The sequence below is a fragment of the Octodon degus genome, unplaced genomic scaffold (assembly GCF_000260255.1).
Source record: "Octodon degus isolate 3935 unplaced genomic scaffold, OctDeg1.0 scaffold00056, whole genome shotgun sequence".
In the NCBI taxonomy this organism is placed as follows: domain Eukaryota; kingdom Metazoa; phylum Chordata; class Mammalia; order Rodentia; family Octodontidae; genus Octodon; species Octodon degus.
Window position 1 is genome coordinate 558,549 of NW_004524632.1, and position 12,281 is coordinate 570,829.

At 55.3% G+C, this 12,281-nt stretch overlaps 1 protein-coding gene across 1 annotated transcript in view; it reads right to left on the reverse strand.

Annotated features, from left to right (window-relative positions):
- Window positions 1-12,281, reverse strand: part of Grm3 (glutamate metabotropic receptor 3) — a 72,993-nt gene that overhangs the window by 7,990 nt on the left and 52,722 nt on the right. Inside the window, exons 3-4 of the mRNA XM_004633580.1 lie at window positions 9,839-10,905; window positions 3,361-3,535 (exon numbers count right to left, since the gene is read on the reverse strand). Coding sequence (XP_004633637.1) covers window positions 3,361-3,535; window positions 9,839-10,905 — 1,242 coding nt within the window. The remainder of the gene's footprint in view (window positions 1-3,360; window positions 3,536-9,838; window positions 10,906-12,281) is intronic.

Consider the following 12,281-nt stretch of genomic DNA (forward strand, 5'->3'; position numbering starts at 1 on the left):
GTGTGCCAGGCAAGCCGGTCTCCATCCTCCTGCAGCTGCTCAGGGGCCAGGGGTGGGCGTCCAGCCCAGCAGAGCCTTGGCTCATGGTGCTGCTCATGCCTGGCGGGGGTCTAAGTGAGCACCACAGGGAAGAGAAGCCCGGGCCACGGGGCCAAGTCTGGGGTCCACGACAGCTCCAAACCCAGCAGGGAACTTGTCACCCTGCACCCTTCTCCCTGGTGGAAGCCCACGTCCAAGCCTTCCTTCGGGCCTGCACAGCCACAGGGGGGCTTCTGCCACGCTCCACCACGGCCCTCCACGTGACTTCTTCCAGCTCAGTGGCCCATGACAGGCCTGTCATGCACTCTCATCTTCCTGGCTTTAGGAATGGCTCTGAGAAGCCCTTTTGCTTCTAAGGAGAATGAAGTGCAGAGTGAGGTCTTTTCTTTTTCATCCAAATAAAAAGATATTTGCTTATATGTTGGGGGGAGAAGCCCTGCAGACGGGTGCAGGGTGGGGTCTTGAGTCACTTTGCCTGGGAGGAGGTGGTCACTGTTGGCAAACATTTCCTTGGGGGCGGGGTGACTCTGTCCTGGGGATGCCTCAGGCCTCCACAGGGAATGTGGGAATGTGGTTGTGTGGGAGACACCATACCTCTTTGGATCCTTCCTCCTGAAGGTCATCTTGCGCCTCCCAGCACCAGCCTGAGGGTGCTGGCATCCTGGTTCCCTGAAGACTTAAGCGTGCTTTTGTCCTGGGCCGCTTCGGCGGAGCTGGCTGCACTGCCTGGTACAGACCGGGGCTCTGTCCTCAGCCTCAGACCCAGAATTCAGCTCTCCAGGTGTGAGGGTTTTTGTACACAGTTACTTGGAGAGCCTGGACCTATGTGGATAATTAATGGAGGAGGTTCAAGTTTTATTTTTCTTCTGACTTCCTCTGCACTAATTAATCATGTGCAGCTTGAACTGTTCTTCTGCATGGAGCAGTAAAAACATTCTCAACTGGCGAGTTTCCCAGGATGCCCCAACCGTGCTCTGCCTTCTGTGTCAGCTTTTGAGTTTTGCCTGCGTTTTCCTATCTTTCTGGGGAAACGTCTCAGCTCAGGAACCAGCACCAGAACCTTTACCTCCAGCTTCCTCAGCTGCTGTTGAGAAGCTTACAGGGTCCAAACTGCTGCGCTCTCATCTGTGCAGACTAGGCAGGAAGTAATATTGTCGACAAATCCAGGATGTGGAGGGAAGCTTAGTGGAAACGGCCTGGGTCCTGGGGGTGGGGAGGTGGGTCTGTGTCTTCCCGGGAATTCAGGCAGGCTCAGTCCTGACCATGATGGATAAACATGTCATCTCCAGCACCCTGTCCCTCGGTGCCAGCTCCAGGCCAGGCCATGTTCCCCTTTCTGTGGAGCTGCTCTCTGGGAGCCCTGTGGAGAAGCCTCCCCCAAGGATCGGGAGTAAGAGAAGCCGACTGGAAGCTCAGGGCAGCTGGGCCTCAGCAGGAAACCGTGGAGGGAAGGCCAGAAAGGCCTGGCCTTGTGAGGTGGGTGAATTCTTGACCCATAAAGCCAGGAGAGATCATTGCTCTGTGGAGGAGTGTGTGGTGCAGGAACAGGTGAGGTGTGTGGTGGGGAGGCCATGGCCCGCTGTTGTGCGGACTCTCAGCTCTGCAGGAGTTCCTTGCTTTTACCTCTGGTGAGAATAAGCCCCAAGCCAGCACTAACATCTGGCAGCAATCATGGAGGGGGCTGCCGGCTAGCAGGAAGCTTCCCGGCAGAGCGGGAGTTACCTTCCTCTCTGTTGCCTGTACAGGGTTGGCCACAGGGCTGCACCATGCCTGAGCCTTCTCCTGAGGGGTGAAGTGATTGTGGGCAACCTGTCTCACCCACTCGGCCCTGTGAGTCATCTCTAGGGCACTGCAATAGCTAGAGCCATGTGGGCACCACATAGACAGCAACACAGACGTGCATTCAATACAGATGCATTTTTCAAATATTTTTAATCTGTAGTTTGCCGAATTTGTGGACTTCCAAACTGTCATTACGGATCTTTCTGGGTAAACTGCAGTAGAATACTGCTCTGCACTTGAATGCGGAACCTTAAGGACATTTCTTGGTTTGTCAAACAGTGTCCTTGCTCGTCTGGGAGGGAGATGGAAACGCTGGGTGAGCCCTGAGCTCGTGGTCCTTGAGTAGGCTCCATTCCAGGACGCAAAGCGCTGCAGGCAGGAGGCTCCAGGGCCCAGGGCTCCTTCGCAGCCTTTGCTGCGTGCTCAGTGCCTAGAACCCTCTGGAAGGCAGGAGAGACTCAAGCGCCGGACAAACGAATGACTCACCATGGCAGCTCCAGATTATTAAAACGGGAGAGGTTTTAACTGAGATCTGGAAATCCCAGGTCAACTGCTAATTCTTCAGTCCCTGAAATCTTGAGAACCACCTTCAGTTCTCAGTGTTTTTACCTAAAAAGACCGACTGGTGGTGGCTGGTGCTCACAAGGACAAGCCCACAAAGGTAAGACTACATTGAATAAAAGACGCAGAACCACAAATGACAGATGGTCCATGTTATGGATACCCTCTTAAATGCATGGAGCTATTGTATAAAGTCTTCACTTTGTTTCATAATACTACTTTATTGATTTGGTTTAATTAAAGTAGTCTTGCTAAAACAATAAGGTCTGAATTTAGGCCTTTAAAGAAAAAAGCATTTAAAGTTTCGCTGGGCAGGAAAGTGTTCCCCAAGTGCTGGCTGACAGGCACCTCCCTTCAGGGCTGCCTGGTCCTTATCAGCTGAGCAGGTCCCCTGTGACCACAGCACACTGTTTTCTTGCAAATGGATATTTCTGAGGGGAAACTTGACCAGGTGCAGTGTCCTGGTTCTACCTTCAAGAATTTCTTAATTCCCAGTTTATGGACTAGAAAAGCTGCCCCTTACGCAGTCCTGGGGGCTGGGGCTGAGATTCTGAGTGATGCCCAGGGAGACTTAGGGGTGCTGTGAAGTTGTTCTAGTTCCCCACTGCTCTTGGGGTCCCTGGAGCCCAGCTGTAACTGGCTGCATCTGTCCTGCAGCCCTTCCCTTTGACCCCGTGGGGCCCACCACGAGCTGAGCATCACGGGACTCTCCCAGCTTGCTTCCTGGGAGAGGCACATGATGCCGAAGCAGGATCTCGGGCTTTGAACTGGGGCTGTGGACTGTGAATTCCATGTCAGCCCCTTGGACCCATCACTGCAGGGGTGGCACCATTTCCTGCCCGCTGGGCCGGACACAGCACAGCAGCCACTGCCCTGCTCACCACGGTGCCCCGGCACCTAGCCCAGGACCCGGCAGGCAGTAGAATGTTACTGAGCATGGCCCTCGGCACACAGGTGTTGCTCTGAGCCTGAACTCACCCTGCGAGTACGTGGTCCCAGCTCCACTGACGCTGAACCTGTTGAGGTGCAGCCGGTGGGTGACCACGTTCTTCTGGGGCTGGAACAGCACGATGTGCACCTTGGGGGCAAACAGACAGCCCAAGACCACGAAGCCGCTCAGGCTCACGGAGATACACATGGTTGTCGTCTGCACCTACAGGAGAAAAGATGACCCAGTCAGTGCCCTTCAAGAAGCCAGTCAGTGAGGGGCACAGAAAGGGAGCAGGAGAGGCTGGGCTAGTCACGGCTAGCCAGCCAGCTGGAATTATGTCGGAGGGGCTGCTTAGATTTCTCAGCGAATGTGGCCTGTGCGGCTGCCGAGCAGCCACGTGGGTGTTCTCACTTCGTTTCCTCGTATTTGTATAAAGGCATTCGTGATGAACCGCTGAGGTCAGAGCGGTAGGTAGCAAAACGTAAATATTCTGTGGCTAAGTGGTACATCGCTGGTGGTTTGGTGGGTACATGAGTTTAGCTTGTTTGCGGCTCACCGTACGATGGACAAACCTAGGCTGTTAGCGTTCCCCACCTTCCTTTCCTGCCAGGCACCCGCCTGCTGGCTGCCACCTTCCCCATCAGTATTGCAGCACCAGAAACTAGTTGGTGTGGCTCTGCTCTGTGGCACATGTTCCGTGTCCACGTTTCTCTGAAATTCCGATGTATTGGTTTGGCCATTCCATGGGTTCTCTGGTCCTCTGGGCTTCCACATCTTTTCTCACCCCCCCCCCTTGCCTTGGCAGGAAGTAGCCCCCGAGCGGAGGCTTGACACCTGCAGCTTTGCGGCTCTCGTCCTGTCTTCTCTGACTCTGTCACTTGCCTGCTTTGGCTGCTAGTGATTTGCTAGGAAACTGCATGTCAGACTCCACTCTTCTCGCATCGGTGCTGAACAATGACCCTGACGGGAGTGCCTCCTGTGCAGACCCTGGCCCTAGTAGCTCCAGCCCCCAAAGGCTGCCATCATGTCCCTGCCAGCCTCTGGTCAGAGAAAGCCTAAGTCTGAACAGTAACTGATGAGACTTTGTAACTTTAGGAGGCCTCATGCTACTTTTGATAGAAATAAATCTGCTCTATACATTTGGTGTAGTTACTGAGATCCCAGTTTCATTTTAAATGCTGAAGGCAGAAGCTAACCCTGTCCATTGAGTTCTCTGTCCTTGCATATCCTCCACCCCAACCCCCACCCCTGTGAGGAAGAGACTCCTCTGCCCCGTTGGCCAACTCCTAGGCAAATAGGCCACTCTGCCTGGCTCTGGCCTCTGAGAGCTGCGGCCAGCCTGGTGCAACTTGTGCTTCACAGGTGTGTGGGAGATGGTGGCAAACTCCACCCCTTCCTGCCTCGGTCTCCACTGTGGGGCCAACGTGACTGGCACCACTCACAGTGGGCGAGAGGAATTTTCATGGAACCCTGGTCTAAGCAGTTCTGTACCTTGTCAGCACTTCTTGCACCCAAACCCATGCCGAGGAGAGGAAGGAGAGTTTCAGCACTGTGACCTCTGCTCCCGAGAGCCCCAAGCACAGCCTCCATGGGGCCATCCTCAGAAAGGGTCAGTGGCCCCAGGTGAGGGTTCCAGGGGTGGGGAGGCAGTTCTGGCGCTGCCCTGGAAACCTGGTGTGAAAAGAGATACATGTGCCGCACAGAGATGCTGCTCTTCGCGGGTCCCCTGAGAACCGACAGAAAAGGAAGTGGTGGGCCATGTGGGGGTCATCCGGGCTCGGCCAAGGGCTACTGGGGAGGGTGGAGGCTTTGCAGAGAGCTGGGGTGGGGCACAGGATATTCTATTGGATGGAACAGGAAGCCCCAAGTGACAGCTCAGACTAGAGCACTACAGGGCCAGTCACTGGGAACAGCTGGGGAAGTCTAGAGAGCAGCAGGAGACTCCTGGCCTACGCCCCGGGCACCTTCCTCTGCTGCCACAGACTTGGAGACCACAGAGCCGCCCGGCCACGCTGCCCTGCTTTCTTCTGGTCAGCTCCGTCAGGGCTGAGGACACAGGAGGGGGCACCGCAGTGTGCCAGGGCTCCTACCAGGAAGTGACTGTGGGCCTCGCTACCAGGGGCGCACAGGTCTGGGCTGCCTGTCCAAGGCCTAAGTGTCTCTGTGCTGACCGCAGTGCCTTGTGGTGCCTCCTGTGCGCTTCACACCCGGGGTCGCACCTGCCCCTGGGAGTGTGCTTGGGGCCTGGGCGTGGCCAAGCACTAACAGGTTACATAAATGGTACTAGGATGGAGCAAAACTTGGCCTCCTTCAACAGATGTCCTCCTGTGTGAACAAGTGATGCCCACCAGATCAGGCCCACGTCCTGAGCGCCCGCCCGGCGCCACCCTGTGGGGCTGATGCTCTGCGGGCCCCTCGGGGCTCAGCTGGCTGTGTTCTTACTTCCTTTTCGGATACAGCAGAAAGCTTCAGAGGGGAGACGTCCTGCCCTGAGGAGCTCGGGCACAGCTGCTGCAGCTGCTGAGCCACAGAGCCTTGTCAGCCTCCGGAGAACTGGGCAGGCTGACTCGTCACCTTCCAGGGAAAGTCTCAAGCACTGTGGCCTGGCAGATCTGGCACCGAGTGTGGCCTCCTTTATTCTTAAAGAGGCCCCAGGGATGCATACAGGGCTTGCAGAAAGTCTGAGAATTAATAGTTCACATGCAGACCTGAGGGGGTTGGCTGGGGATCAGCAGGAGGGGCAGGTCAGGTGGGGGCGTGCGTTGGCCATCCTCACCTCTCTTCTGAGGGTGCTGTGGGGGGAGCCCCGCAAGGGATGTCAGGAAGGTGGGCCCAGGGGTCCAGATAGCACAGGCAGAAGAAGGGCACAGCCTGGCCTCCTCTGCTGCCATCCCTGCTGCTTACGTCCACCCTCCAAGATGCCCCAACCAGGGGACTGTGGACTCTTACTCGCTGGGGCTGGGTTGACAGTGACAACCCAGGTGCTGTTACAGCGGGAGCAACCAATGTTAAGGAATGTGGATAGACCCTTGCCACTGAGCACAGTGCAGGAAACCACCTTCGCCTTTATATTAAAACAGGGACAAAGAGACATGGCGGACGTTCTGGATTCATGCGGCCATGCTTTGTGGGTCAGGCTGAGACCACCCGGAAGGCACTGGGTGCAGAGTCAGTGGATTGCCTGAGTTGAAATGTGAGTCATGATGACCCTCGCATGCACACCAAGCTTGGGAGCACAAAGCTGTGGCCCTTGGTCAGGTGATACAGCAGTCCCTGAGTGCACAGCGTGGAAAGCCACGTTAGGAGAAAGGCCCTCAGGATTAGGACCAAGGTCTCACTGGCTCTAAGGGTGGCTGGAACAGATATGCAACAGACCAGCTGGTTGGGAATGTCTCCCCATCCCTTACCCTCTCCTCCCACCACTTCGTCACCAGAGGAGGGCCCTTGCCTGCTGACAGCTCTGCCTCCAGCTCTCTAAGTGCTCGAGCATGTTTGGAAGACCCTGATGCCCACAGCACTACCTAGTGCTGGCGAGGTCCTCCATGGGTAGCAACCACGATTTGAGCAGCACAATCTGGAGTCTGTGCTGATCCAGATGGCTCAGGGGTTCATTCTTAAGCTCCCCAAGAAGCGTTGGTGGTGATAGCACAGGAGAAGTCCTGGGTGATTTCTCAAAGATGCTTTGAAGTTTTGAGTTCTTACTCAAGTTCTTTCTCTGTCTTGGATGCTAGCTGTAGGCTCAAGCAGTTCTCCTTGCTGGACCTCTAGAAACCCACCCTTCCTGCTAGGGACAGGTGGCTCTTCATAGTGTTGAGGGCATGGATTTGAATAAAAGATGAACTCCTAGTGTTTCATGACGGTGCCACTCGGGAAGGTAGTTTTCCGCACATCTGCTCACCCACGTCTTGGATAGATACAGAATTGCTTTCAGAGTTTTAATGAGGCCGAGGGGGCTCAGCATGCAAAGCACCGGCAGAGCAAGGTGTGGGAGGTGTTCCTCCCTTTCCTTTTTGTCTTTCAACATGTTGCTCTTTGCTTAAGCAACCAAACAACAACAAAGCTAACTTCACTAACTGACAAATCTCCAGACTCAGTGACTCCTTTCCTGCTGTGCTCTGGTCAAGCTGCTAACTTCCCTTCATCCTTGTGGCCCTCGCCCCAGTCCAGCTTCCGACTGGGTGCGACCAGTGTGACTGTGTCTTAGTTACTTTTCTCACTGTTGAGAGAAAATCTCCAGCACTCAGAATTAAAGAAGGAGAGGCTTGTTTAGCTCACTGTTTGCAGAGGCTTCCGCCTGTAACCAGTTGGCTCTGGGTGTTGCAACGGAGAAACAGCTCATGGTGAAGAAGGCTGCATGCAGCAAGGGCAGCCACGGTTCTGTCCTGCACCCTTATCCAGGCTTCACAGGGCAGGCAACACCCACACCCTTCATCCAGTGCCCCTAACCCTACATGCACCATGCACCCATCCCAGCATCTCACACTGTAGACGCAGCCTCCTCTGCAGAAGCCAGCCAGCGACTGTGTGAGGCTTTGGGGCGTGGTGAGACACAGCCGTAGCAACTGCCTCTGGAGGTAGTTCCTGTTCCATCTCGGATTTTCTTGATTCCCTGATGACCTACTTGTGCCTTCACCAAGGGATACTCCCAAGCTGGGGTATAAGCCTTCTGAAGACTGGAGAAGTTTTGTATTTATATAAAATATAAAATTTATATTTTCTAAGTCACTGCAAATGGTCCAAGCACTGGATGTAAGCCTTCCAATTGGTGCTCAAATTCTTCCCGGTTGTCCTTAGAATACTGGAGGCTTTTCTAGTGCTGCAGATCCTCTTTGGACTCCTGTTGCCCTCTGGGAAAATTGTAATCTGTCTTGCTCTAGAGTTCCAGAGTGACGGTTTCCTGCACTAATGCTCACAGGGTCTGGGAGGTTGGTGAGGCATGGAAGGGGCACAGGCGGCAGCGGTGTGCATGCAGGAGTGCTCCGCCCTGGGCAGCGCTGCTTAGGTGCTGCTGACTTCTATATGCAGGGATTTGGGCCCATGTGTTGTGTGTTACTTTGATAAGAAAAGTTAGGAATATAAATCTCTTTTGCTAAAATTTGTCAGTATTCTAGCTTTGACGAATGTTTTGAGGCAGTGTGAGCTGGGCCCTGCCTGCTGGTCTGGCTTCAGCCCTGGCTCTGAAGATCCCGCATCCATACTGCAGGGCAGCAAGTCAGCAGGAATCGCGGGAGCTGGGTCTGGGATGCGCGGCTCCCCTGAGGGAGTGAGAAGCCCCACGTGGAGGCTGCAGCCTGCTTCTAGTCGATTCAGGATGGGTGATACCAGCATGGAGTGAGACGAGCCTGTGACTTCTGCCTGGGGTTGGGGATCTGCTGTCTTCTGCTAAGCCTGTTAGCTGCTCTATCGAGTGGACAAAGTGAGGAGTCATTTTCAAAGAATTAAAGAGCAAACAGTAGATAACAGCACACAGGGGCTGGGTCCTTTGGGCCTGGGCAGGGCGCCAGGAGAAGGAAAGGGCGGGGGGATGGGACGATGCCCCGCGCATGGCTCTCTCATGAAGGATCGCTGTGCACTGCAGACGTGGACTGGAAACACTTTGAAAATTAAGTCAATTTTAACTGACAGAAACTGTATACCATGCCTAACTTGATGTTCTGAAAGAGGAATATGACTTAGAAAAGCCAAGTGGAGTTGCCCACCATCCGTGTTACCCCGCATTTCTGCTTTCGAGGCGAGAGCCTTGACCTCCGCTGCCAGTGACCGCGGCATCCCCAAGGCACTGCGAGCTTTCTCTTCCCCATCAAACTGAAGCCTTCTAGCTGTGGCACCCTCCCCGGGAGCAGTTTCCTAGATTCTAGTACGTAGAAGATGAAGGGCTTAGGACAGCACATGGGGCAGTTCATCCAGTGAAATCACAGGATAACAGCAGGCTGCGCATTGCCTGGAGGCAACTTCAATCTGTGGTGACCTCAGAAATATTGAGAACTGGGCTGGATAGAAAGCTCAGCACCTGGGCTTTGATCCCCCTGGGGCCATGCTAGCCCCGCTCCCAAGACTGGGCGTGGTGGTGTGCACCTGCAATCCCAGCACTTGGGGGGTTGAAAACTGGAGGATCACTAGGAGTCTGATCTGTGTAGTGAGACCCCGTACTAAATACATAACAAAAGAACGAGAAATACAGAGAATGAAAACCAAGTGCCTGAGAAGAAAATTCTTATACCACTCATTGTTGGATACTGAAAGCAGAATTAATGTGAAAACATTTGTCGTTGCCACTGTGCCCAGCTTAGTGATCTACACGAAGCAGGTGCTGGTTAAATGTTTTTAAAAACATACTGAGTTAAATTTTACACATAATATTGAGGCTCATTGTGGCATTTGTAATTACTGAGTTTGCTTGGACATGAAATAAAAGGGGCCCACCATAAATCAGACACAACACAACACTGACAGGACACGAGACAGAGAACAGAGAAAGCCGAACCCGGTCAGGACAAAGAAAAGGAGAACGCAGCAGGCACTCACTCTGTAGTCGCTGGACGTCACGTAGAAGATGGGCAGGAAGGCCAGCCAGATGATGCAGGTCGTGTACATGGTGAAGCCAATGAACTTGGCCTCGTTGAAGTTCTCGGGGCACTTCCTGGTCTTGAAGGCATAGACCGTGCACAGGACCACCAGGACCACGTCGTAGGCCAGCGAGATCAGCATGCTGGAGTCGCGGACATTGCACTTCAGGATGACGGTCTCACGCTTCTCGGGGAGTGTGTACCTCCGGGTGCCAGGGGCCTCCAGGACCAGCCACACGGACACTACCACGACCTGCACCAGGATGAGGCCCAGGCAGATGAAGACCTGGGAGCCGGGGCTGATGAACTTGGGCCTTTGCGCACCGTTCTTGACCCCGTCGAAGATGCGGGCAATGCAGTTCGTCTTGGTCAGCAGGGCTGAGTAGCAGATGGCAAAGGAGGTCCCCAGCCCCAGCCGGCGCAGTGCGCAGATGACAGGCGACGGCTTGGCGATGAAGAAGAAGGTCATGCCGTAGGACAGGCCGACCCCAAACAGCAGGATGTAGCAGAGCTCCCGGCCCGAGGCTTTGACCAGGGGTGTGTTGTTGTGCTTGATGAACACAGTGATGACTACGCAGGTGCACATGAAGCCCAGGCAAGCGACCGTCACGGGCCCAATGGCCCAGGCATCTTCCCACCTGATATAGTCCTCAGGAAGGTCGAAGCACCCCGCCAGGTCGGCTGTGGGCCAGCGCCCAGGCCCGCAGTCCATGCAGGTGAACTCGTCCACCAGGTACTCGTAGGCCTCGCAGGGAATGCAGATCCAGCAGCAGACGTCGCCGGGCTGCATGCTCTTCATCTCATTGGGCGCACAGGGGTCGCTGCACTGGGACGTGGGGACTGCGTCCTGGGCCCAGCGGATGGCGTCGACATCCAGGGACAGGGTTTCTGCCCAGTGGCCCACCTTCAGGTAGGAGTACTTGCCACCCGTGTCCTGGAAATTGAACACGTTGTATCGCCCCATTCCATCTCCAAAAGTGTCAAACTTGACAATGCTGTCTTCATCTTTATTTGGGACGAATGGAGCTGTGAAGCAGAGAATGAAGGGGAAAGAACGCTCAGTTAGGCTCCTTATGTGTGACCAGCAGGTAGTGCGTGACACGCACCTAGCGAGATGAAATAAGCAAGCGCAGCTCATCAGTCACAACCCAGTGTCCACATCAACACTCCAGGGACTCACACAGTCATTGCATCACTCCCCGACAATGTGGGCGGCGCCGGAGCTCCCCCTTGAGCGGACAGATGCCAGCCTGCAGCCATGAGCTGTGTGTGCGGCTGCTGTCCTGAGAGCGCCCCCACAGGAGTTGGGCGCACCTCAGGGTCATCATGTGTTTGTTTGTGTGCAGTCCACACGTCTCCCACTTCATTTTCACGAAAAGTCGGTAAGACTTTTGTTCTCTACAGAGGTACGGTGTTCAGATGATGCACAAAGAAAAAACTGGAAATCACCCAAAGCCTTCAACCCTGGGTCGGACCATCTGGAGTATACTCATCCCCACTACGTGTACCCTGCGTCTATCCCTAACACTCCTGTCCGTGTTGCCGACAGAGGTGGCACCTAGGTGAGTATGCATGCATTCAAGTTTGTCCCCAGAGGTACCAGGACAGTGGCCTGCCTCAGCCGGCCCCTGCCCTGCACCCTGTGACCCCCAGGGCAGTGCATCTCAGAGCACTGCCGCAGCTCCCGAGTCCCTTTGGGCACCATCTGCAGCTGCCTTGTCACCTTCTGTACTGAAAGTTTCTCCAGCGCGGCACTGAGACCGCAGCGCACAGGACGCGGCCCTGAGACCGCGGCGCGCAGCACGCGGCACTGAGACCGCAGCGTGCAGGATGCGGCACTGAGACCGCGGTGCGCATGACGCGTGGCTCTGGAGCAGGGCACGCTCCAGAGAAGGACTGTGAGCATGGAGGGAAGCTCCACAGAGGGTCAGCCCCACAGCCTCCAGAGAGCCAATATGCAGGCTCTCAGCCCTGCCTCTGCACTGTCCTCAGGCCGTGGCTGGAGCCTGGCTTCCCACATGGCGTCCTGCCGAGTCTGTGGACCTGAGGCTGTGCGCTGTGCACACCTGTGCTGGCCGTGTGCTCACTGTTTCAGGGGCAGGTGAGAAAGCCAGCTCTCTGTGGGCCCTGGGACTGCGAGTGCAGCACATGGGAGCCTCCAGCACCAGCCCTGCCATCCCTCAGGTGCAGTTGGCATCATCACCAGGCCAGATGGCTCAGCAGAGAGAGCCAAGGCCCAGGAAGCAGAACCACTGAGGCTCTGGCAGTGGGCTGCGTGGCTCTGGAGCAGCGCACAGCTCTGGGGCCTTGGGGCTTCTCCCTGGGCCCCGCAAGGAAGCAAGACCAGTGGAGACTGGACAATAAATGGCCTCGCCTTGGAGAGGCAGATGACGTCACTGGTG